At 36.2% G+C, this 26,570-nt stretch overlaps 1 protein-coding gene across 3 annotated transcripts in view; it reads left to right on the forward strand.

Moving 5' to 3' along the window:
* Positions 1–26,570, forward strand: part of MUSK (muscle associated receptor tyrosine kinase) — an 83,829-nt gene that overhangs the window by 9,351 nt on the left and 47,908 nt on the right. For all 3 annotated transcript variants that reach the window (XM_019749519.2, XM_019749520.2, XM_019749523.2), the window contains exons 2-5: positions 1,845–1,971; positions 2,704–2,855; positions 5,220–5,347; positions 6,583–6,724. In XM_019749519.2, coding sequence (XP_019605078.2) covers positions 1,845–1,971; positions 2,704–2,855; positions 5,220–5,347; positions 6,583–6,724 — 549 coding nt within the window. The remainder of the gene's footprint in view (positions 1–1,844; positions 1,972–2,703; positions 2,856–5,219; positions 5,348–6,582; positions 6,725–26,570) is intronic.

The raw sequence follows: 26,570 nt of genomic DNA on the forward strand, positions 1-26,570 counted from the left end.
GAGTGACATATACAGGACAAACTACGGTTAAGGAAAGGGGCATTTCGCTCTATCTTCCAAGTCAGGGAAACTGGAAGGAGATGATGCTTAAACTGGATTTTAAGAAAATAATAACACTAACAAGGGAAATATGGGCTAAGTGAAACACTCCCAACCACCACTTTCCCTCACTCCCAGCCAATGAGTGTGCCTTTAAATTCACTGAAAAAATAAGATTTGTTAGATAATGGATGCATCTTTTATGGCCAGTTTGTACTAGGTGGTTCATGAGGCTGTCACTGCCTACCCCACATCTAATATATTGTTCACACGGCTTACTTGGCTTTCATATGCACCTTTCATATGAAATGACCATATCATTTATTGTCCAAACCCAGGCATTTTTGGAGCAAAAGCAGCACGATTAATAATTATACTGGGATAGCAGGCATAACTGATTATCACTCCACGCATCTATACCACCTTGTCATCTAGACTGTGGGCTCTCACAAGGCACCGGTATGGTTTACACATCTTTTTGCTTCTAGTCATTACCCCCTAATCCTTCTATCCTCTGCCCCAGTCCTAGGTGATCACTAATATATTTCCCGTCTCTATAGATTTGCCTGTTCTGGACATTTCATAACAAAGGAATTGTACAATATGTTGTCTTGTGACTGGCTTCTTTCACTTAGCTTGTTTCCAATCATCCATGTTGTAGCATGGATCGGTACCTCATTTCTTTTTATTGTCAGGTAATATTCCACTGCATGGATAAACTACATTTTGTTTCTCCATTAATTTGTTGGCAGACACTTGAGTTGTTTCCAGTTTTTGGTTATTGTGCATAACACTGCTATTAAAATGGTGTACAAATATCTATTTGAGTCCCTGCTGTCAACTCTTTTAGGTATATACCCAGAAGTGGAATTACTGGATCATATGGTAATTTTATGTTAAAGGTTTTGAAGATCCATTGTACTGTTTTCAGTGGCTGCACTGTTTTACATATCCACCAGCAATGCACCAAGATTCTAATTTCTCCACATCCTCACCATTTGTTGTTATCTTTCTTTTTGATTATAGTCATTCTCGTGGGTGTGAAGTGGTATCTTATTGTGGTTTTGATATGCATTTCCTTAGTGGCTAACGATGTTGAGCATAGTTTCTTGTTCTTGTTGACCTTCATGTTCTTGTTATACCTTCTTTGGAAAAATATCTATTTGGATCTTTTGCTCATTTTTTTATTTGGGTTATTTGCCTTTTTATTATGGAGTCTTTTTCTAATCTGCTCATATGCAGATGTGAATTCTCTGTAAGTCTGATGAAACTTAAATTTCAAAGTATCTTATTTGCAGGAGCCCCTTATAAGACTCTCAGTGGACTCTAGCAATGTGTTCATTTGAGCATATATCTTATAGAATATGGAGGAAATTATTTTAAAGCAATTATTAAGATTGTTGTCTCTTTCCATTCTGACTTCCCTTCGGTCATAGTACTTCCCTTCAAGTTGATTGGGATTGGGGTGGCCACAGATATTTTGCATTCATAATTTTATATATTTTTCCTTAAAGAGGGCACCCAAGTTATATAACTTTTGCTTTCACAAAGCCTGAATCTGCCCCTACTCATCTATAATAAATTCTAAGTCCTACTCTGCTGAGAGCCCTCTTGTTTGGATTCTCAAATGCCTAGTTTAGGAGCAGAAACAAAATTCTCTCTACAAACTGTTCCTTCCTTTTGGTAACTTTCTGCGATGGGGAAATATAATTCTCACCCAGGTATGTGGTGGTCTCTGACTTCTTACACAGGGTTAGTAAACAGCATCCTAGAATGCTCTCATTTTATTCCTCCTCTCCTGTTAGCTCCTGTCATCACCACTCCTCTTGAAACGGTGGATGCCTTAGTTGAAGAAGTGGCTACTTTCATGTGTGCAGTGGAATCCTATCCCCAGCCTGAAATTTCCTGGACTAGAAATAAAATTCTCATTAAGTAAGTATTCTGCCTTTCTCTGGTAAGAATACCCACTGCCTTGAGATTTAGCTTTGACATAAATGCAACCACATCTCTTGGTAGTACTAAAGTTTACCTTCTAGAACATATAAAATGCAGAATTCCACATTTTACAAAGGTAAGATCTGACTTTCAGTGACGTTAAGAGACTTGCCCAAAGCAAAACAGTAATTTAAATGACATGGGGAAGTCAGGACTATTTGCATTCTATGTATTCCAGAGAACTAGAACTGGGCCTGGCACGTTTTAGGCTTTTAAAAAATATTTGTTTAGTGAATGAAAAAAATACTCAGTTAATAGTTAGTTACATTGATAAATATTTAACTCTTTCTGCTAGTCACATTTCTGTATGTGCATGTTCATTATCTAGCTGTTATTTCCCAGTAATTATGGGGAGTGGACTCATGTATCTTGCTAACAATGCACTTTCCTGAATAAAGTAAACTTTACATTTGTTCTTATCAGTAGGCATCACCTTTGGAAAGCATTTTTGAAGGATTCAATGGTGCTTTGATTATTGGAACCTAGCAAAGTTTAGAATATAATGTTAGCTTTTTATTATTAAATAAGGTTACTCCATTAATCAGAATTCAGTCAAGTTTCCTTTTACCGTTAATCTACTTCCTCCCACTGACATCCGTTCAATCAGTTAATCATAGCCAAAAGTTTGCAGATGAGGCCCTAACCTGCCATTTCCTCTGTGACCTGCAGGCTCTTTGATACCCGGTACAGCATTCGGGAGAACGGGCAGCTCCTCACCATCCTGAGTGTGGAAGACAGTGATGATGGCATTTACTGTTGCATAGCCAACAACGGAGTAGGAGGAGCAGCGGAGAGTTGTGGCGCCCTGCAAGTGAAGATGAGTGAGTGAGAAAGAGAGTCCCGTATTGATTTTAAAGTTGGCTTGCTATACTTTGAAGTAGGCAGTAAATAGAGCCTCGTACATATATGGAGATTCAGCAGCTAGACAAGTTCAAGTTCAAAACACAACCCCTAGGCCGTTAATGTTACACTTTGTATTTCTGCCATCAATCACCATCCTCAAGGCAAGTCTTTGAGTTCTCTAGCCTCTCCATTTTCTTGCCTTTACACAGCTCTGTTTGTTCCACTCTGGCTACTTTCCCTGAGGAACCTCCCTCTTAAATTTTTACTGCATGCCTTTAGAACAGCTTCATTACAATCATACACACCACCACCACTTTTTTTTTAAATCTCTAACCTCTTAACAAACATTTCTCCTATTCTTTTGCCTTATTTCAAGCCTGATTTTCTATTTTCTTGAGTGTCTTTTCAAACTTGAGTGACTTTTCTGCTTAAATGGAGTTTATTCTTTCCCCACTTTACGTCCACATGTCACGGCTGATCTCCCCGCCCTCAATGCTGCATTTAAACCATTATACTGTGCATTCCTGTGCAACATCTTTCCTTCATGAGGACTTATGCCTTCTGACCATGCTCTCCTCTAACTCATCAAATCACCTATTCACTTCTAGGCACTCCCCCAAGTGGCCATCCCAATTGTTAAAATTTTGGAATGTTTCCTCACTGTTTGGTAAAGAGCTGCTTCCTGAGACCCCCAAGGTCCCTGTCCCCATCACTATTCCAACTAGTCTAGGACCTTCCTCAGGAGTTCCCTCTCCTAGCTTCCTTATGATCCATCAAATAAGGATTCAATGCTGGCATAGCAGAATACTTCCAGCATCCTGCTTCAGTAAGATGACCAGTTCTGATTCATCAGTGCCCATGGCTCCACCCAACGTATGTTCCCTCAGAGTGGGGAATCCATGGTCCATGGTTCCACATCAAGACTCAATTTATTCTTAGTTTGCTTTATATTCAATTTCCCATGAGGGGTCTCCTCACCACTCACCCAACAGAGCTATTTCACTGAGAAGATAGGATTTATTTGCTTTCAAGAAAGGGTTCATGCCTAAGACATTATTTGTGACTTAGGTTTGCCACAGGGACCAATTCAGGGAACCCAGTAGAAGGAATGGATAACACTCTCTTTAACCATATCACAGGAATATCAACTCCTAAGCTAAGTTTTTGCCAGCAGTTATAGGATCACCCAACTCACAACTGAGGTGTCTGGTCATTATTTACTGCTATTGATCGGTAGGACCGGTATGCTTTAGATAGCAGGCAACGTGATAAACTGATAACATTTTCTAAAGCCTGTCCCGAATTTTTGCCACAGGGCAGGGCCATACCAACTCGAAATGGCAATAAATACTTAGGTTAAAAATCAACAGACCATGCAGTTTTTGCAAATATCACTTACAACTACCACCAAATCACCCCCCTAACACACATGCACAAACACACAGTTGAAGTAGAAAGAAAAAAATCTGTATTTTAGGCTCTCCTCTGTCAAAGTAACTGATTATGGCACATGACCTGAAAGAAATAAAATGCATCTATTTATCAGTAGTCTCTTCTGCACAAACAGCCCTCTGTTTTGCATCTGTAACATAAGATTACGAAGGAAATAAATTTAGTTTTCATTATTTTATGAATGTTTCAAGTAGTAAAATAACTGTGTCCTGAACTTGTTGATTCTTCTATATATTAGATTTAATATCTTCTTCCTCTGAGAGTATGATATTAGATAATAAAAATGATCTGACATAAACTGTTTCTTCTGAAAGAATTAATTTAAGAGTGTTTCATTGAATAGTATATTACCTCAGTTTGCTGTGACAGAAGAGCTCTGATTACTAATGTAATATCTGGTTTACTTTCTAGAAGGTAAATCTATCTAATTTTTAATCATCAAATTTAATAGTCAAATTAAGATGAAAACTAAAGGGAAAGTAAGTCATAATTCAGAAATACATAAAAATATAAGCTTAAAAGATTTTTTTCAAGTGTTTCATATCTGTTTCTGTGAATTAAGTAATCTTGGATTGTTATGGAGACAGCTTATTTTAATCACCTTTTTATTAACTACCTTTCAAAGAAAAGAATACTATAACTTCAAACTCCTAATGCTTCATGAATCTGTGTTTTTCAAGATATTAACAAAATAGATATAACCTAAGCTTTTCAAAATGTCTTCTGTTTCATATCCACTAAAAACCTGTCTCAGCACTTGGTGAATTTATAATGTAATATGCCTAAACGTACTCTTTACAATGATATTTAGAATTAAATAGAAAGTTAGAAACTCTAAGTTTAATGAAGCCATATTGCCTTTTTAATTTTGAATTTTTATTTTCCTTTAGAACCTAAAATAACTCGTCCTCCCATAAATGTAAAAATAATAGAAGGATTAAAGGCAGTTCTACCATGTACTACAATGGGCAATCCCAAACCATCAGTGTCATGGATTAAGGGAGATAGCGCTCTCAGGGTAAGTGAATATTATGTGAAAACATGTTCTTACCACATATTTGCAAATACAATAATTCTTTGCAAATTCAGTTACACACTTCCAAACTTCAATTATAAGGATTTTTTTTTCATATACAACATTTTAAACAGATTTAAATATTTCTGTTTCCATATATGCAAATTGTAAGACAGTCTAGTTGGGGCTGGCTACGGAAAAAATGAGATGGGAACCAGTAGTGTTAGGGATGAAAAAGGAGGCAAAGCAAAAGCAAAGCTAGAGGCTTTTTTGTTGGTTGGTTTGTTGGTTCATTGGTTGGTTGAACATTTATTTTTTAACACTGACTCTTAGAGATTTAAGAAACAAAAAAGACGGAACCAGGCTTTAGACCTGACAAACAGCTTCCAGGAGGAAAGAGAGAAATAAGGTTTGGAAGAAAAGAGAATACTCTGAAGTGAAGTTAGAACATGAAGAGTAAAGACAAGACTGGTGATCAAACAAACATCTTGACAAATACCTCAATCATAAAGAGTAGTCAAATTCAAAATTTATTGTTCACATACTTATTTTGTACTGCTTTTGTGTCTAATACCTACATAATAGAATCTTCCATGGGAAATACATAGATATTGATATACGTCAACTAATTGAAATAAAGTATACAATCAATTAGCTTTGTTTTATTTAAAATAAAACACATATTGTTAAATATTTACAGTAATCTATTTAATTCTCTGGCTTTCCTTTTGTTATAAATATTGAGGCATTTCCAACAATCAAAGCAAGGATGGGTCTATGTGTGTTACTGCATTTAGAGTCCCAGAAGACTAGGAAAATGTAGTATTTTAACTTCACAAACCAAATTTTGTATTATTTATAGAACTTTTCATTTTTTCAAAGGGCATATATTAGCTTCAGGATACTCTATAGGGTGTGCAGTAAATATGGTAGTAAAAAGCAATGCTTTTAATCAAACAGACTTGGAAGTGACTTTTAGGACATCAGATAAGCCTTGGTGTCATCATATGATGAAATAAAATAAAAATAAACTATATCTTAATGAGATTATTATTAAAATTAATTTAGGTAATCTTGTACTATCTCATTTAATATTGTATGTTATACGTAAGTGCCAAATAAATGTTCAAATGATATTTTTGATGATAAAAGTGATGACAATAACATGATGAAAGATGGCAAATGTGTCCTTGAGAGAACCGTGGACATTTAAAAATGCATGTCCCTATCCCTGGCAGGAAAATTCCCGCATTGCAGTTCTTGAATCTGGGAGTTTAAGGATTCATAATGTGCAAAAGGAAGATGCAGGACATTATCGATGTGTGGCAAAAAACAGCCTCGGGACGGCATATTCCAAATTGGTGAAGCTGGAAGTAGAGGGTAAGGAGCTGCATTCCTTCCCCTAACAGTATTATCAGAGGGCCTCACCTTCTACTGTGAAGGCTGTACTTTAGCTTGCAAAAGCAGAGATGTTGGTAGGCCAGTTCCCTCAACTCTTCCAGATACTAGACTATGAGGTCAAGACCATGGCAAGAATAATTGAAAGGAGAAAGAAAATTTCACTAGTAGAACAGGTCATATTCTGTCTATTATCTACAATCACTGGTAATTTTGACCAAAACAGATTAAATTCACTATGATAAGAAAACAGTAGAATACCACCTTAGAACTTCTGCCTGGCTTAGACAATTCTCCCTTGTTTATAAATTTGAAGACACTCATTTGATCTTTTGTGGTATACAGATATGACTTTCAAAAAGATATCAAAGGAAAAAAAATGTTTTTGCATACTGTATTCTATCACAAAGGGTTGAGAAAAGTAAAATAGTGACCCCCAAGCGTACAACGAAAACTGGTCCTAGTTCTATGAGTCACATTGTCAAAATATTTTTTCATTTTTTAAAATGTGCATTTATAGTCAATTAATTCAACAACTACTTGTAAAATGTCTTACCTGAGAAATCAGAATCCAGATAGGGCTAGCTGTTCTGTCTATTTGGTTGTGGGATCCTTCTTGACCTAAAATTACATCACATTTTGCTTAAAAGTAGAAACTACTAGCACGCCTGTGCTAGGTGAATAAACTGGGTACAAAACTCTTCCCAGCTCTTGTTACAAGCCATAGGATTAACCTATTTGGTTTCTCGGCTGTACAATAGTGTTTATTGTGAGTATTCAATGAAATAAAATGTTGATAGAACTTAGCAGCATGTCTGGCCCTTTGTAAATACTCAATAAGTGTTACCTATAAGAATCATCACCTATTTTTCTGCTTTTATCTGATTGATAGAGTAGACTGTCACACACTTACACAATTACATTCTAGTTAAGTTGGGGGAAACTTCTAGGGTTCCCCATAGCTTACTTTGATTCCATCCTATTCTTAAGACAAAATTTATCCTTTACGACATCTCTTCCTTCTCAATTTTACAGTTTTCTATTAGCTCCTTTAAGATTATTTTTTATTTCCTAGCGACATCTTCCTCGCACAGCTTTAATTATCTCATTTTCCATATTTACTTCTACTTGAGGTAACATTTTTATTATGTCATTACATCAACTGTTCATAAAATTTCTATTAGCTCTTCATGGAAAAGAATGTGGTTGGTGGGAATAGTGGCTGTCAAATATAAAAAAAGATGTATTTTCAGCATAGTTTTGCTATAATTTAGTATCTTCTAAATTATCAATGCTATATAAAGCTCAGGCTGCAACAACCAGTTGATATTAATTATTCAGTGAAAAATAAACATACAAACACACTTAGATACACTGAATCTCTGCCTGGATTCAGTGTTTTGTTGAACTATATATGGAATGATACAGAATTAATGTTATCCATTTGTATACAATATCACAAAGATTTTCCTCTTCAGTATATTACTTTCTATATTATAATATATACTACTGATTTTTTAGGTCACTGTCTTCATAGATATTGAAATCACTGGCTCTAGATTTGGCCTAGAGAAAATTATCAAAAAGCTCAATTAATTGCCGTCCAATTACACAGTTTGGTCTTGTCTTGCCAGTTAATTTTTGTATCATGCCTATTAGTAAATCTGAATACTCTCTTCTTTCTTCCTAACATTTAAATGGTCATACTCATTACTTTAACAGTTAATAAATGCTAGAGGATTTATTAAACCTGCTAGTATTGAGAGCTCATAATATTTAGTTATTCTAACAGTAGGTAAGATGATCATTTTAACATACAGGTCTATTTCTACCCCATCCTAGACCCTATTCAAATAGCCAATATGCATGAAAATTTGTGACGTGCTTACCACAGTTGTTGGTACATAATAAGCATTTAGTAAATGGCATCAACGATAATTATTACTATTAGAACATAAAAATGACAGCAAATCTGTTTTGGTTCTTGAAGCTCAGAAAGGTTGGCTTCCACTTAAAAAAGTGTTGAGGCATTTCCACAAAATGTAATGTAGACATGACCTATTTAAAAGGAAGGGCCAATTCAACCAACTTGTTCAGAACAAGTGAAAAGCAACTGAGAAGCGCATAGAAGAATCTCAAAAGTGCCAGCACACGCCTGCTAGGTTGGCAATGGTGAGGGTTAAAGATGAATCTGGGCCATAGTCAGCCAGGGAAAATAAGCATTTGTTATGTATTGTGTCAGTGACTCTGCAAATTAGTTTGAGCAAATTAGAATGAGAATGCCATAAGTGCCATCGGATACTGAGCTACACTTATTGCAAATGGGTATGCCAGGAAAAGATAGGGCTTTGTTGGCCATTGCTAGCTTCTGATGAGGATAAGCATTGCAGGCCATAGATTTGGTACAGCATGTTTAGTAAATGTTAGGTGCCGTAACAAAAATAAAAGAAACACCCTTCAACACAGAAGGCAAGCTGTCTTTTCAGATTGTCATCCTCAGGCTTCTGGATCTCTGGAATGGCCCTGCAAAGATATTCTACCCTTCTGTCTTATCTTACAAGGTTCAGACAGTGTCCTACAAAATAACTGATGGAACTATCTCACTGAAGCATGGTCAAACATGGATGTTTTTCTAAAAGAATAAGCAATGGGATGTCTAACATTTTAAAATGCTAAATGCCTTACATGAATTGTTTTATTTAATTCTCACTAACAGTCTGTGAGGAAGGGTCTATCTTTGTTCCATTTAAGGAAACTGAGGAACAGTGAGGATAACTAACTCAAGGCTGCACAGATAGAGGTGACTCGGAAATTAAGTAATGCTGAATCCTGTCTGTTCTGTTAAAAAACAAGATTATCATATATGACGTTGTCAAGAATAGTGTCAGAGGAGGACTATGGAAGAAACCAGAATTCTGTAAATAGTGGAGAATAGAAAAAATAGAGAGTTGGGTATGGACGAAATTTTCAATAAATTTCGCAGAGAAAAGGGTGGAGTCAAAAAAGTGAGCAGTAGTTGGAGGTATATGTGGCATAGAGGTAGTGTTGTTTTAGAAGATTGAAAGTATTAAAATATAAATGAGAATGAGCCCAGAGAGAAGGAAAATTTGAACATACAAGAGAGAAGGGGAATAATTAAGGGAATATCGGTGGTGTTTGACAAGGCAAAATGGATGTGCATTCAGGGGACAAGTGATGCGATGAACTTTATACAGCGGGTGACCACATGTCCCAGTTTTCCCAGGACATTCTGGCTTACACCTGTTGTCCTGGAATAATTATTAATAGAGTCCCTCTTTTACTTTCAAAAGTAGCCAGGCTTTGATGATAAGTTATTATATGATCACTGTACTTAGACAGGAAGAAGGAACTTCCTCCCTTGTAACAGGAAGAATGGAGAGAGGGATGTATTCCCGTAGAAAGGAATCAATGAGTTTGGTGGATGGAATTTAAGAACGCTCTGTTCTGATGGTCTCTTTTTCCTCTAGGAAGTAGAAAGTAAGATTATCTTCTGAAAACACTTCTGTAAAGGAGGGGAGAGGGATGAGGAGAGGAGAAGGTTTTAAAATAGCCGTGGGGAATGGGAGAGATGACTCACAAGGGAAACCAGGATTCCTGGGTGACATCAAGTAGAGAACAGGACGTGAATATCAAGTGGTGTCAATTTGCCTCGTTGCAGCATTTTTTTCCCCAGCATTGCTCAGCAGTCCAGGTATACATTCAGAAAAAGTAGAAAGCTAAATCCAAAAGCAAGATACAAGCATTGGAGTTTTGCCAGGTATGAAAATAAGGCAAAGGATTTGAGCAGATTGCCAGAGAATGGTCGAAGCAATGAATCACAGAATCTTTATGTGCCAAATACACAAACCTAGGATTAAACACTTATCACTCCAGCATTTTGACAGACAAGATAAGATGAAAATCTTCCAACTATAAACATCCAGAAATGCTGGGTTAGTTGTATAACTCACAAGAATAAAATGTAAATCTCCAGAGGCCAGGAAATGAATAGGAATTTAAAAAACAGAGCAGTAAGCTCACGAGCTGGTTCTGCATTGTCCTGGAGGTAATAAGAGACGTGCCCACCTCTATAACCTAGAATATGGTTTTAAGATTCTTAAGGGACAGGAGGCAAAGTCTTGAATCTCTGTGAAGTGGAGGTTAGCATTGAGGTCCTTGCATAAAGCTGAGAAGCACAGAGATGAAAAGATGGACCAGAAAAATTCCATCCACGGGCACAGAAAGACAACACAGAGGCTTGTCTGTCTCTACCTGAATTCTAGGTGTGAGGGAGGAAGAAATAGGTCTTCTTATGAATGAATATGCAACACATATGACTGTATCTCACGTAAGTTTGATATACTGCCAGCAAAGTCTGGGATTTGCCAGCTGGAGAAATTAACAAAAAACAAAGAAAAATACATTAGGAAAAAGAAAGGCTGTTCTGATAAAAAAAATTAAACATAATTTTAAATGAAAAATATGACTACTATTAAAATTTGATGGCTAAGTAATGGTATATTAGAGATAAAGAGATAATTCATACATTAGAAGTCAGTTCTTCAGAATTTCAAATTCAGTGTGGAGAGACAGGAAAGATGAAATTATATTTAAGAAATAATTAAGGCTATGAACTACAGAAAGAGAGACTAGAGAAAATACAATAGGCTGTACTCAAAATCATGACTGGGAACTTGCCAAAACTGATGAAAAACTTGTCAAGTGCAAGAAGCATACCAAGTCCCAATCAGTAAAAATAAAAAGAAGATATATAAATTGTTTCACACCCAGATGCATCATAATGAATACCAAAGACAAAATGGTGATCTTAAATTATTAAAGACAGATTACTTATAAAGGACAACAATTAGAACGACAGCAATAGAGAGGGTTTAGGGAAGCCAGCACTTTCAGCTATTCCTATAATTTGGTATAGCCTAGTGGAGGTCTTTTGGGGTATTTTGTTTTTGTTTTTATAAAATCAAACTTTAAATTGTGTATAGATTTGTCTCAGTAATTTATCTAAAGAAAATATTTACACAAATATATGTTCAAGAATATCAAAAAGTGGGGCTGGCCCGGTGGCTCAGGTGGTTGGAGCTCCGTGCTCCTAACTCCGAAGGCTGCCGGTTCGATTCTCACATGGGCCAGTGGGCTCTCAACCACAAGGTTGCGGTTCAACTCCTCGAGTCCCAGATTGAACATGGCACCTTGAGCTGAGCTGCTGCTGAGCTCTCAGATGACTCAGTTGGTTGGAGCGTTTCCTCTCAACCACAAGGTTGCGGTTCAACTCCTCGAGTCCCAGATTGAACATGGCACCTTGAGCTGAGCTGCTGCTGAGCTCTCAGATGACTCAGTTGGTTGGAGCGTTTCCTCTCAACCACAAGGTTGCTGGTTGGACTCCCACAAGGGATAGTGGGCTGCGCCCCCTGCAACTAGAAAACGGCAACTGGACCTGGAGCTGAGCTGCACCCTCCACAACTAAGATTGAAAGGACAACAACTTGACTTGGAAAAAAGGCCTGGAAGTACACACTATTCCCCAATAAAGTCCTGTTAAAATCTTTAAAATCTTAAAAAAAAAAAAGAATATCAAAAAGTTATTTATAATAGTAAAAAATTTTTAAAGAATTTAAACTTGCATCAGTAGGGGACTGAAAAAATATGTGATGAAATTCCATGTGGCCATTAAAAAGAATGAGATCAATCTGTACATACTGACTTCTAAAATTATCCACCACATATGTGACTTGGGTCTGTTTCCCATCTCTGAGCCTCAGTTTCCTTATCTCTAAAATAGGGGCAAAAAAAACCGCACCTACCTATTAGGTTGTTGCAATGATTACATGAATGAATATAGGCACAGTGTAAACACAATATAATTATTTGCTGTTTTATTATTATTTATTTATAAGTATTTACATAGTGCTTACCATGTGCAAGGTAGAGTTCTACTTCTTTAGAAATATTAACTCATTGGAAATATTAATGTGTTCATTAGTGAAAAGTAGTTAAAGAACAGTGTTATGTCAACAAAATGAAAAGGCATCCTAATGATTGGGAGAAGATTTTTACCAATGATACATCTGATAGGGAGTTAACATCCAAAATTTATAAAAAACTTATACAACTCAACACCAAAAAAAACCAGACAATTCAATTAACAAATAGACAAAGGACCTGAATAGACATCTCTCCAACGAGGACATATAGATGGCCAACAGACATATAAAAAGATGTTCAATGTCACTAATCATCAGAGAAATGCAAATTAAAACCACAATGAGTTATCACATTTTGATAGCCTGTCAAAATGGCTATCATCAATAAATCAACAAACAAGGGTTGGTGAGGATGTGGAGAAAAGAAAGCCCTCATGCACTGTTGGTGGGATTGCAAAGTGGTGCAGCCACTATGGAAAACAGTTTGGAGTTTCCTCAGAAAATGAAAAATAGAACTACCTTATGACCCAGCAATTTCCAGTCCTGGGTATTTATCCAAAGAAATCCAAAGCACTAATTTGAAAAGATATATGGACCCCTGTGTTTACTGTAGTACTATTCACAATAGCCAAGATATGGAAACAACCAAAATGCCCATCAGTAGATGACAGAATAAAGAAATTGTGGTACATTTATACAATTGAGTATTACTCTGCCATAAAAAGAATGAAATCTTACCATTTACAACAACATGAATGGCCCTAGAGAGTTATTATGCTAAGTGAAATAAGTCAGACAGAGAAAGACAAATACCATATGATTTTACTTACATGTGGAACCTTAAGAAACAAAATGAACAAATAATCAAAGCACAAACAAACTCATAGATACAGAGAACTGATGGTTGCCAGATGGGAGAGGGGTTAGGGGGCTGGGAGAAAAAGGTGAAGGGATTGAGAAGTACAAATTGGTAGTTACAAAATAGTCACAGGGTTGTAAAGGACGGTATGGGGAATATAGTCAATAATATTGTAAAAACTATGTATAGTGTCAGATAGATACTAGACTTATCTGGGGGATCACTTGATACATTATATAAATATCTAACCACTACCCTATATACCTGAAACTAATATAAAATGATATTGAATGTCAACTATAATTTTTAAAAAATAGTCATAGGGATATAAAGTACAGCATAGGGAATATAGTCAATAATATTGTAATAACTATGTACAGTGTCAGATAGGTAACAGACTTATTGGGGTATCACTTTGTGAGGTATATAAATGTCTAATCACTATGTTGTTTTGTACAACTGAAACTAATTTAAAAAATTGTAAAAATAAAAATTTATAGGCAAAAACAAATAAACAAATAGTGTTATATATTATACATTAGAGTATATATACCAAATTGTTAATAGTCATCATCTCTGCATATAGAATTACACAGGGGTTAACTTCTAACATACACTTTATACAGCTCTATATTTTTTGAGCTTTTTCAAAAGAGACCTTTATAATTAGGAAGAATTAATACATATATTTAGGCTTTGGAAAAAGTTATTTTTTCCAAACATATCACTTTTGATAAAAGTGACATCAACATTTCTGTTCACTATTTTGATATATATTTTTACTGTTCTGTTGCTCCATTCTGTTCTAGAACAACTGAGGGATAGGAAAAATTTGTCAAAGGCAATTAATCCCTATGTTGATTAAATATTCACAACATTTGGCTATTGGCTGAAGAATTAAGGTTGAAGGTGAGGTCCTGGTGAACAGAATATGGAACATGCCATTTCCTTAGGGAAGGAATCAATCCATAAAAAAAGTAAGCTTGAGGCCTGCAAGAATAAGTAAGGGAGCCACCACAATGGAGTGGGAAGTGAAAAGATTCAGAGATCCAAAGCTACTGGTGGGTTCTCTCCCCCACGAGACTCGCCTGTCTCACTTATGGGCAGAAACCTGGAATTTATGATTTTATAATGACTCAGAAGATCCAACACTAAAATTCAATTTGGATTCTGATTTCTCGGTGAACATTTTCTACACTTGATTGGGTGTTATCATAAAGCAAAATAAAGGTAAGTTTCCACAGAAAAGTGAAGTACTACTAGGTGAGAACTATATAGGTATAGTGATTTGACACCGGCAGGGGAGTCTCTGTGGTTTCCCAAATTCCATAGTCACCTGCAATGCAGAAAGGAGTTGTCAATCTCACAACTGTGGAGGCTCTTTCTTTGAAAAGCTTACCCTCTGTGACAATGGGCTTTCGGAGCGGTTTCATGGCAGGACATGATGAGGGCCCAAGAAATCTATGTATCATATTTTATAGATTCTAATTTTTAAAATATTTTAAAATATTAAAATGGGATGCATCTCAGAGTCATTGGTTTCTTACAATCACCATTGGCTAATCGTTGCTGTTGTTTCTTTGTTGTGCATTTTAATATCTCTGAAACTGAGATTTGTCTTATTTGTCTTAAAGGCAATCAATCACACCTGGCTTGTGGCTTCCGCTTCTAGTAAGACCATTTCTTAGCTGTCTCCAAATGTGAGAATGAATATACAACGATAAAACAAAGATAAATCACTCATATTGGCTCATAAAGATTTCCGTATATTTAACTAGAAATATTCCTTCTGCTTGAGATCATTTCTTTTAATTAGTTCCTCACAGAGATGAAAACATCATGTTCAGTAGCACGATTCCATGTAGTCTTTCCCCGGCCCCCCAACATTTATACTTGCTGCATATTAGCTTTGTTAGATTGAAAACAGAGACAGAGTGACTTTTCAGTGCCCTGTAGAAAGAATTCTCTTCTAAGTCAAGAGTCTTGTGTGTGTTTCTCCAATCTGCTTCATGTTCTGTTAGGTATGGTATGTATCCAAAGAATGATCCATGTATCTTTACTAAAACAGTTTTCTCCTGAGTACTCTAAAGGACAGAAAGACAGACACAATGGCAGAGTGACAGGACAATGAAATGTCTTATCACACATTATGGAGAGGCTGCCATCATGGAGGCTTTAGATGACCTCTGGAGTGTAAGATTCTGATTTTACTTTTGTTTTTGACCAGAGGGATATTCTCCCTTTAAAAAATGTGCCTAATAAACACTATATCACAGAAATTAAATGCTTTTAATATGATAATGTAATTCTTCTTGTTTTATAGCCAGAGGTCATTGTTACAAGTTTTTTAATCATTGGGAAAGATCCATTTAAAAATTTACAAATATATAATTTTTTAAATATTTTCCTTATATTCTCACATATTTCCCTTGTATTTCCTTTATATTCTTTGATTTACCTATTATGAAATGATTTATTTATTTTGAGCCGAGTGTAGATCTTACTACACTCAGAATCCTCCTTTGTGTATAGAAACTGGTTGAGTGAAGAATACTTAAGATCCAAATTAAAATAGATGGATGTTGGAATGCATTGGGCTCCCTGTTGATTGCATTTGCTATTACTTTGTTTACCCTTGGAGCTTTAAGCCATTAGGAAAAGATTGGGCAAAAGTGAAGCTGGAACCAAGGGATGGTTTTCAGTCAGCAATACCAGTGGGAAGTGGTTGGCTGGCACCAGTACAAAGCTGCAAATGAAAGCCCTAGAAGCAGACAAAGAACAAGAACAGAGCCCTTTTAGGTAGAGTGTTATTGCAAGTTTCCCTAATGTTTAAACAACTTCTCATTTGCATGGGGCCTCCAAAGCAGAAGCCTGTGTCAGCACTTGGGAGAGGCATTTTGGGGAGTGAGGATGGAAGGCCAGCCATTTGGCAAATTTAAGTGGCCTCTGTATATGAGTCTCCATCACTTGTCAGCACACTTGAGTACTGCCAGTCCATTGCTCGGCTGAAAGGCTTCACCACATACCCTTAGAGCTGACCAGGTATATCGGAGGCATTTTTTTTTGAAGAATGTGTGCAGACATACGCAGTATATAAGACAACAAGTAGAATTCCAAACGACCAAATCAAATCATTAAATAAATATATATAAAATATAATATATATACCATATATGGTATGCAGGCAAATGTCAATAGACAAAACGATAAGATCAGGACTGGTTTCAAAAATGCTAGATTTCTGGCTGCCTTCTTTCCTTAGTGTGTCCAGAGTAGTGTAAGTGATCATGTAATGTTTACACAACATTTGATTCGCTTTTTCCTTTGTTTATGCTGCAGCTCTTAATATGACAAATGCCACAGAGAGAGGTATTTAACACCCCAATGTGTGCTGTGCTCTCAGTGATTGCAATTTTAATCAAATTTGCAGTGGTCCTGTTCCCGGCATCAGTTCTACTTTGTGATGCCACTAACAGGTTTGATTTGCTGTCATGAGTACACTGTGTATTTAAAAGCCAAACAAAAGAAAAAGACATAAACCTTTGATATCCTGGGGGGCAATCAAGGGGAAAATTAAATCTGCATGATGAATAGGATGCATGCTCTAAGAAAAGAGTTTGACCCATTTGTTCTGACTTAAGGGGATATTATGTTGCATTCTCATCTAAAGAGTTCTGTAGTACTTTCAAGAAACAATGGTAAAGTGGTCCTTTGGTTGAAGAGTTGTCAGTAAAGATCTCTAAGGGAAAAAAAGTTATATAATGATTATAGCACTTAGATAATAGTTTAAATTAAAAAACAGTTAGGCCCTCTTTAATTACAGGTTTGAAGAAAAATGTGCTTCAAAGATTTGCCTTAAATCGTTTAAGATAATTGGATTATTCAATATAATGTTCACATGTTTGAAAGGAGACGTTGTGAGCTGAAATTTGCATACTCTAATTGAAGTAAGATTTTATTTCACTTTTTATGTATTAAAATGAGATGCACAAGTGCAAACATACATACACCAAAGAGGAAAAGTTCTTTCTGTTTAATGCATTAATTCCTCCAACAAAGATTCGTTGAGTGATTTTCCAGGCACTATGCAAGACAGAGAAGGCCAGGCCTTCACTGGGCTTCATTTTGAAATGTAACTATTTTGAATCATGCAAAAATTATCAGGGAAAGCTATTAGAACTCTATGGCGATATGGAATTTGAATAATATTGCATTCAGTTATTTCCTTCAGAAATCAAATATATGACTTTCAATTTTTAATTAGTATATTCATTTCCATGAATGCATACAAGTTTCCATGACTATACAAGGCATGCATATTCTAGAGGAAACTTAATGTACTGTCCAATAACATAAACTCTAGACTCTTGAGAAAACTGCTTGGGCTCCAGAGTCTAGAGCAAACAGCCTTAGTACAAATCCTGGCTCCACCACTTACTACCTGTGTAACTACAGGCAGTTCACTTAAGTCTCTTTGTGCCTCAATTTCCCCACCTGTAAAATGGGGTTAATAATACACTTGATCTCATAAGTTGTAGGAGGATAAATTCAGCTAATGTACTTAAGGCTCTTACAAGAGTGCTTGGCACAGAGAAATCACTCAAATAATAGTTATCAATGTTAGTTCTAGGGCTAATGTAATTTCTATGCAACAAAAGCAATGATTTAAATACATGTGAAGACGATTGCAGCTCTTTATTCCATGTCTCATCTTTATCTTTGAGGTTGAAGCAATATAAAGTTGAACGGCAAAAACTGTATTTTTATTTCAAATAGAGTAGATTTTGCTCACTTTGGTCCTGTCAGAAGAGGAATCATTGACTTTAAATTGGATTGGACCCTAGAAGTCATGTAATTCAATCCCTTACTTTACAGAAAGGAAACTTGAGACCAGAAATTACTACTTTGCTCAAGTTAGCAAGGAGCTTGGATGTCATGATTCCAAGGCCCAGATATCTTCCATTACCCCATTCTTGAGTCTTTCCTTTCACTATATTTATTCTGTGTGGATCAGTACTCTGAAGTGTTCACATGCTTTAGCATCAGATAAACCTGGGTGTTAATCCTGACTCTGCCACTCACTAGTTACGTGAGGTTGTTGCATCATTTACTTAACCTCTGCAAGTGTATTTCCTCGTTTGTGAAATGGGGGCAATGTCACTTAGAACCTAGGGTTCCTAAAATGGACCAAGAGAGCATGTACCCAGTGTCTATGTGGTAGCTCTTCCATAAATATTGGCTGTTGTTGGGATTGTTGTCTGTTGTTTACATTGTTACAGAGCCGGATGATTCTACCCAGAGACTATTGCTGGTTAGGCTTCTCAAATTTCACAAACAGAATGTCAACATTACCAACTGCTCCTCTTGTTTCCAAAGAACATAAATCTACCCTCAATCAGCAATGCTTTGTACCTGCATTCTTGGTACTTGTTAGAGATTATAACTTCGAGTTGGCCCCACTGTGACAAGTGATATAAGGCAGCTTATCTAAGAAGCTGTGTGAAGATGTACCTTTACTGGAAAACTAGAAAGGGCTGTTTAGAGTCAACCTGTCCAAAGAAAAACAGTATAACGACATGACAGTCCAGGCAACCTTAGTGCATATCCTGAGCCTACATCATATTCTACTCACTAGAAAAACATCTATTTGGCAAAAATCTAACTGAAAATAGTGATCATTCCATCATACACTGCTCTGACGTAAATCTCAAGCGAGAAATTGCTTTAAAAATGTAGGGGGAAATGGTCTCTTCTGAGAAACTGGCATTTTGTTTTCCTTTTTATGGCGAGAAATGTTTATTTTCTTTTGCCTCATTCTTTGGTGCTACCTGGCTTGTATCTCAGAATCCAATTTGATGTGCAAGTTACACTAAACCAACCAGAAGTCTCCTTTTCCCTGAAACTAACATGTTGTCATTTAATTTAATTTATTGTCACATCATTGATTATACTCACTTCAAAACTTCTATGGAAAGAGATGGAAATAATGAAACTGATGGATTAATGGAACTTTTCTTTCAAGCTGGTAGTTCTCAAACATCAGCGCAGATCTTATTATTAATAATAATGAGATCTAGGAGGCATTCCCCAGAGATTCAGATCTAATAGGTCTGTGGTAAGGCCTTTTAACAATTTCCCTAATAGTCCTAATGTAGGTAGTAGTCAGTCAATGGACCACACTTTGAGAAACACAGACATAAGGATTTCTACTTGGAATGTTTTCATTCCAGTTGAAGCTTGCAAACTTAAGGAGAAAGTTAGCGTATCTACAATTAGGAGATATGTTAGGGCAGCTTCAAATTTACTCATTTGTTGAGTGCCTACTGTACTCCATATAATGAGGTAATTACTAAGGATACAAAGATAAATAAGACATGGCTTGTTTCTTGAAAAGTTTTCAAATATAGTGAGGAATATAGACATGTAAACAAGTAATTACAATAATTGAGGTTCAATATATTTGCAATGATAGAAGTTTGTAGGATACATACTCAGGAGGGGAAGAAATAGTAAGAGGTCACAGAAAGCTTCAGAGAGGTGAGGTCCAACAGGGCTTTGATTGATGAACAGAAACCAGTTCATGGTACAGATCATATCACAATGAGAAATGGAAGAAAGCAGATTTATCATGAAAGCACAGGCTGGCAGTTCCTCATAACCAGGGAAAGAAAGGACTAGAGCATTTCTTATCTATTCATGGTGTTAAAAAAAACCAGAATGAGCTGTGATTTGACTCACAGGCTAACACTGAGATTAGATTATACTCTTTGGTATCCATTCTTGGACACAATTTTTAAATGAGTATGTATCTACCATCTTGTCTGCATAGGAACCTAGAGTTTGGAGGCCTATGGCCCTGTTTGGGCACCTGGAATCCCATCTCAAAGGCCACGGAAATCCAATGCCACTTTAGATAACTGGGACACCATGGTGTCACTTAAGATTAAGGTTTTGGCTCCTGTTTCTTTTCCCAGCTAAAACAAAAGTTACAGAAATTAAGATGAAATAATTTCTGGTTTTTAATAAACTTTAGCTTCTTTGACTGCTGTCAGAGTTCAGGTATCTTCCTTTTCATGAGAGTAAGTCAAAAATGTTATTTAAAAGTAAACTAAGATTTTGATAAATATACCATGATTACGTAAGATGTTAATATTAGAGGAAGTCGAATGAAGGGTACTGGAAACTCACTATGCTATCTTTGCAACTCTCCTGTAAATCTAAAATTATTTCAAAACAAAACTCCTTTAAAAGGGTAAACTAAGAAAGGCTTCTGTTTTGGCAATTCAGCAGGCTAGTATCCTCTCCCGTTAAAATCAGAAAAAATGATTTGTTTTGAAAGAATTGATTTGTTTTAAGAAAAAAGTGAATCAGAACTGAAGTCCAACTTTTTTACGGGCTTATGGTTCAACTTCTAACATATTTTCAGAACCATTTTAACAAAAATATTTTTAATAGTTGCTCTATCGGCATCTGAGACTGAAATAAAAACAACTGAACTTCGTGTGGCTCTTGTTGGAATTAGTTGGTAAACACTTCGTGCTCGCAGTCACTATTCACCATCCCTATTTACAAGCTTGGAAAATGTTATCATCTCAAAGGCCACAGGGATGATTCCAACCCAAGCCACTTGAGAGAATCATGATGTCACAGCAACAGGCACGTCTTACTTTGAGAAGAGAGTGGCTGTTTGTGAGGGTGCTGTGTATGTTTTCTAAGGCAGCGTGCATTCTGGTGGCTTCAGAGATGGAGCCACAGTGGATAAACCTCCTCAAGCATAACTCTGCTTCAAAGGGGACAGAAATGTAAACAGTGGCGGCACACCAGGATCCGGTATGTTTGCTTTAGCTACCAAGAAGTCAGGAAAGAAAAACCAGGTATTGACTTTGGTTTATCATTATGAATATCAGGTTTTCTTTTAATGAATGGAAAGCAAAAGAAGAATCTGTTCAAAAACCAAGTCCCACACAGCCTCGATGGGATTACTTTTCAACCACTCCTGAGCCAATTCTTTTTTTAAGTAAAAAGCAAAAAAAATTAAAATGACACTTTTTGTTCTTTATAATGCTTGTCTTCTAACAGGCATCTCTGACTCAATAACTTCTAAAACAGAATGCTAGATGAAACAAACGTAGCCTATTTATGAACAGATTCAAATAATCTAGTATTGACCGGCGTCCATGTTTTAAAAACACGGTCTGAAGAGTAGATTTCTCTTTCTCCAGAGTGAGTCCTCTCTTTTCAGATAATTGAGCAATGGATGTCAGCACATGCTTTTAACACCCAGAAAAAGGGTACTCAACATGATCAATATCTGGAATGTAGCCATCTAAGGGAGATTAAAATTTTAAAATACAATAAAATTTAAAAACACCCTTTTTAAAAAGTCAGTTGGAGGAACAATTTTCATGTGTCAGAAGGATACTCTAGAGATAGAAATAGCTGAAAGAGAGAGAGAGAGAGAGAGAGAGAGAGAGAGAGAGAGAGAGAGAGAGAGAACTAGGAGACCTGGCTTCAAAATTAGCTTTTAATACTTTCTAGTTGTGTGTTAGTTGATATATTAATTAACTGCTTTGTATAAATCATTTCATTTCATCGTCTCCACAATTCTATGAGTTGGGAGCTGATATCTACATTTTCTGCATGAAGAAACTCAAGTTTAGAGAAACTGAACAGTAGCCCAAATCAAACAGCTCGTAAGCAGTAGAGTGAAGATTCAAACCCAGATCTGCCTGCCTGGATTGTTGTAAGGGTATTGTGTATAACTGCAAAGAAACGACACTAATAACACAATTTTGATTTCCCAATTTCTGAGCATGTCCTTATAAAAAGCCCTCAAATGGTGTTCTTAGAGTACCAGACGGTCAGCGATTTATTTAAGAGATTGACTATGAAGAAAATGATAAACAATGCCATTTTATGAAGAGCAAAGAATGTGCTACTTCAGCCTCTGTGCGATTTAACTCTAGGTAGCTAAATTCCTATTATCTTCTTGGCACTCTTCACTCTTGCAGTCTAAAGAATGCAAACTATCCGACATGTCAGCCTGTTTTCTCTTCTGGTTTTGTTTCTTTTTCTCCACAAGGTCTACATGACCAGTATAATTTTACTAAATGTGTTCCTTTTATTTCTACCAGGGAAACTTGATGGCTTTCCCTCCTCCCATATAACAACACATTTCCTCCACTAAATTCCTTCGCCAATCAATTAACACAGTGAATTGAGTAAGAAAAACATATTTTACCTTTCCTAGAATCAAATCATACACACACACACACACACACACTGATGTTCAAAATTGGGGAGATAGACCTTAATTAATAGCAAGTATAAAAATGAATACTGGTTATGCATGATTTGCAATGACCCGACTATATTATTATATGACTGCAAATAAAAACTTATGCAAATTTATATTCACAGAAATAGCGAATTTAGAAAGAGTCTTTTATTCTTTGTATGAGATCGTATGTGTATGCTAGTTTCAGTTCCATGTAAGTAAAGGGGGTAAATAAGGGGTTCATAAGTGAGCAAACAGGACAGTGAACTGAGGCTAGCAAGCTTGGAAAAATAAAAATATTTGATGGATTTTTTCCCCCAGTGGATAGAAGTAGAAACTAGGTCTTACGGGTGACCTAGAGTATAAGGAAACCAGTTTGGGTTTGATTTAGAGCATATTCTTTTTCTTAAACAGAGCTGTTTAAAATGGGTTGCTATGATAGCATTAAGTTCCCCATAAATCAAAGTATTCAAGAAAATGATGGATATACTATTTAACTTGGATGTTGACTATCTCAGATTATTCAAAAAAGAGAAGTCTCTGATTCTCTATTATAAGTATCCTACGGAACAATCCCAAGAATGCAGAGAAGGAAAATTCATCATTAATCTCTCTCTCTTTTTTAAAGAGATTGTGCTGGATTTTAGGGGAGAAAAACAAAAAAACAACAACAGAAGTAAAGTATGATACGCTGCTCCCTTCCCAACCCCTCCCCCCCAAAGTAGATTACAAATCCATTTGAAAGACAAGATCACGGATGCATTACACATAAAGCAGTTAAATGAGAATTTAGCAATTCAATGGGAATAAAGACCATGAAGCAGAAAATTTAAAAATTGGTAAGTGGTAAAACAATAAATTCAGAAGTCAAGAGGGATCACAGTCTAGGCAAGCAGGATATATGGAAAAACCAGGACTACAGTTTGACCTGGGAATGACACTGAATACACTGAATGCGTGTGCTCAAGCTTAAATAGGTTTTGCAGATTATGCTTGCATTATTTAAATTTAAAGTAACCTCAGTTGTGTGTGAATGTGTATCCATATGTGTGCATATTAATACATAAACATATATAAATATATATGTATAAAGATTTATATTTGCATTTATGCATGGAAAGACATTTTAAGAGTCTGTGTATGAAAATGTAATTTCTGGTAAAACTAAGCCTCACCCGAGGAAAAGGGCAAATCTTAGACACTGTTTTAGCTCTTGAGTTGGTTCTATATATCTGCAGTGAAGGAAATGTCTGCATTCTTTCAAAACTTTGCACTGCTTCCAATTCCAAACAAACCAAGCAAAAGGAACAGTAGCCACAATAACAACAAAATGAAAACTAGCGAAGGAAAAATCAGCATTATCCTCAGAGTATACACTGAGTACAGCCTAGGAAAAGATCCCTGGAGCAAAACTGAAAGGAGACTCAGAATTTTCCTGCACCTGCTCCAGAACCTTAGCAAGAGTAGTGGAAGAGCAGGAAAATGATGAGTGAATCTGATTCTCAAAACTTACGGAGGCCCTTCAACATTAGTCGAATAAAATTTTGGAGTTATAGCAGCTAGGGAACAACACACTTCCTATACGAGTCCCATGCCCATCTTAGCTGCTTGTAAATAGTTACTTTGCTGGCGAAAAAAAAAAAAAAAGAATATTATATTTTCCAAGCTGGGAAATAATAAGCACAATTGTGCTGAGGTACTAGAAAGACATGCCAGCCCAAAGGCATTCAAGTGCAATTTTTCAGGCCTAATCTGGTCCAACAATGGACCTTCATTTATTTCTTCTGATTAAGGTCTGTGTTACAAACGGGATCTCTGTAGTTTTTCAAATGTCCAGTTGACCAGTTTTAAGTACAGGAAAAACTCATATTTATCCAATATTTATGCTTTAGCAGACACTGTTAGGGATGGTGTAAAAAAACAATTGCTTTGTTTAGAGATACATTTGACAGATAACCTCTCCATCTACTTTTAACCATAAATGTATTCAATTTAGAAGTGTCAACAAAATAACTCCAAACCTATAGGAAAGTTTCATACATTTATTGATGCCCAATTTTTGAGGGCATGCCCAGAAGCAAGATCTCAGTGCATTGAGAAAATGCTCCAAAGAATGGCAGTTTTGCAGCTCATTTTATACATTAAAATTGAAGGAGAAAACGTAAGGAAGGTCATGAAATCCTTTGGTGGTAGATTAAGGAGATGGGAGAAAGCAAAGTGAGGAAATCTCTTGGATTAGATAAAAAGCAAAATGGAGATACACATACTTCTTTTACACTGGTGGGTGCAGGAGAGTTAATAATTAGAGATAGTATGCTGGGAACAAGTTAGCAACGAGGGGTTCTGTGCTCTGTGCTCTGGTGCCTGTGGTTGTGCCCTGAGAAGTCTAGAAAAGAAAATTACTCTGACATTTCAAAGGTATGTCTTCCGAGATTCATAAGAACAGTGCACAGGGCTCACGTAAGGTCAAGATTGGCCTTTGCTAAGGAAGCTATAAGCCTGGGACCTGACTACCCACCAGTGGAATTTATGATCAGACCATCCTGTGTGGTTCCTTTCCATCACTGAACTTGTCAGGCCTGCCATGTGTCCCCCTGAGCATGTCAGGTTTATTACATAACCCCTCTTTGGTTCACAGAAGCTTTAAGTAGTCTTTGACCTTAATACTTAAAATAAGAACGTGCCACTGACTTTGTTGGTGGAAGTAGGAAAAGTCCAGAGAGAGTAAAGTCTAAATGGGAAATTATAATTCACTTAAATTGAAGGGGGTTGGCTGTTAAATGTAAAAATGAGGACTTCTCACTATGATGCTAAGTAGAACAGACAATTTGAGGCTCTAAAAATTTCTGGTTTTGCACCTGCAATAAATCTGTGAGTCTCAGATTCCTTGTCTGGAAAATGGGCTAAATAATATAAATTATGCACAATCACAGAGATATGGCCAGGGTAAAATGAGATAATGTATAATGTATGAAAATATCCATAATCTGTGAAGAACTATGCAAATATATTCTTACCGTTAAATGTAGTTAACAATACCGTTGCTGTTTTATACTTCTAAACACATGTTGCAATTAGCTTTTCACTAGTTCGAAGAAAGGTCTAAATTGCTATGAACAAATAAACCTTCCCAGAAAATAGAACTCCATGCGTGATCTACATCTGACATGCTTATAGTAAACACTTTGGAACAATTAATTGTCTCTTTTCCAGGATTATTTTTTTTAATTTATAACTTCTCAATTCTGTATACCCCATTTAGACATTTTTACATTTTTTCTTTATAGCTTGCTTCACTGGTAGTTTCCTAGAAGATAATGATCTGCTCCTCTCTGCTCTCTGAGCAGAGGAGAGAATGTCTGTTGGTGACAGGCTCTGCTCTGCAGAAAACCCCTAATCCTCTGTTTACCACAACATGAGGCTATTGCCATAGAAATGATAGCTGAGATCCCAGATTCAACATCACTGACTTCACAGCAGGGCCTTGTAAGAGGCAAAGCCAAGTTCACAAGGGGAAACACAATTTGTAAGAATAGTAGGCAGTCTGTTGCCTTGAAAGAAAGGGTAATTGTCAGCATTAAAATAAAAATGCATGAATAACTCTGTTGTTGGGTATGCTGTAGTTTATTTTCTGTGTAGTACTATCTGACTAAAAGTAATAATTTGAAATTTTATTTCATTTAATAGTTTGCTTTTAAAAGGCCAGCAGTTTCTCTTGATTGCATTTGTTTCTTATTGAAATAAGGAATAA

Source organism: Rhinolophus sinicus, linkage group LG04 (assembly GCF_036562045.2).
Source record: "Rhinolophus sinicus isolate RSC01 linkage group LG04, ASM3656204v1, whole genome shotgun sequence".
NCBI lineage: Eukaryota > Metazoa > Chordata > Mammalia > Chiroptera > Rhinolophidae > Rhinolophus > Rhinolophus sinicus.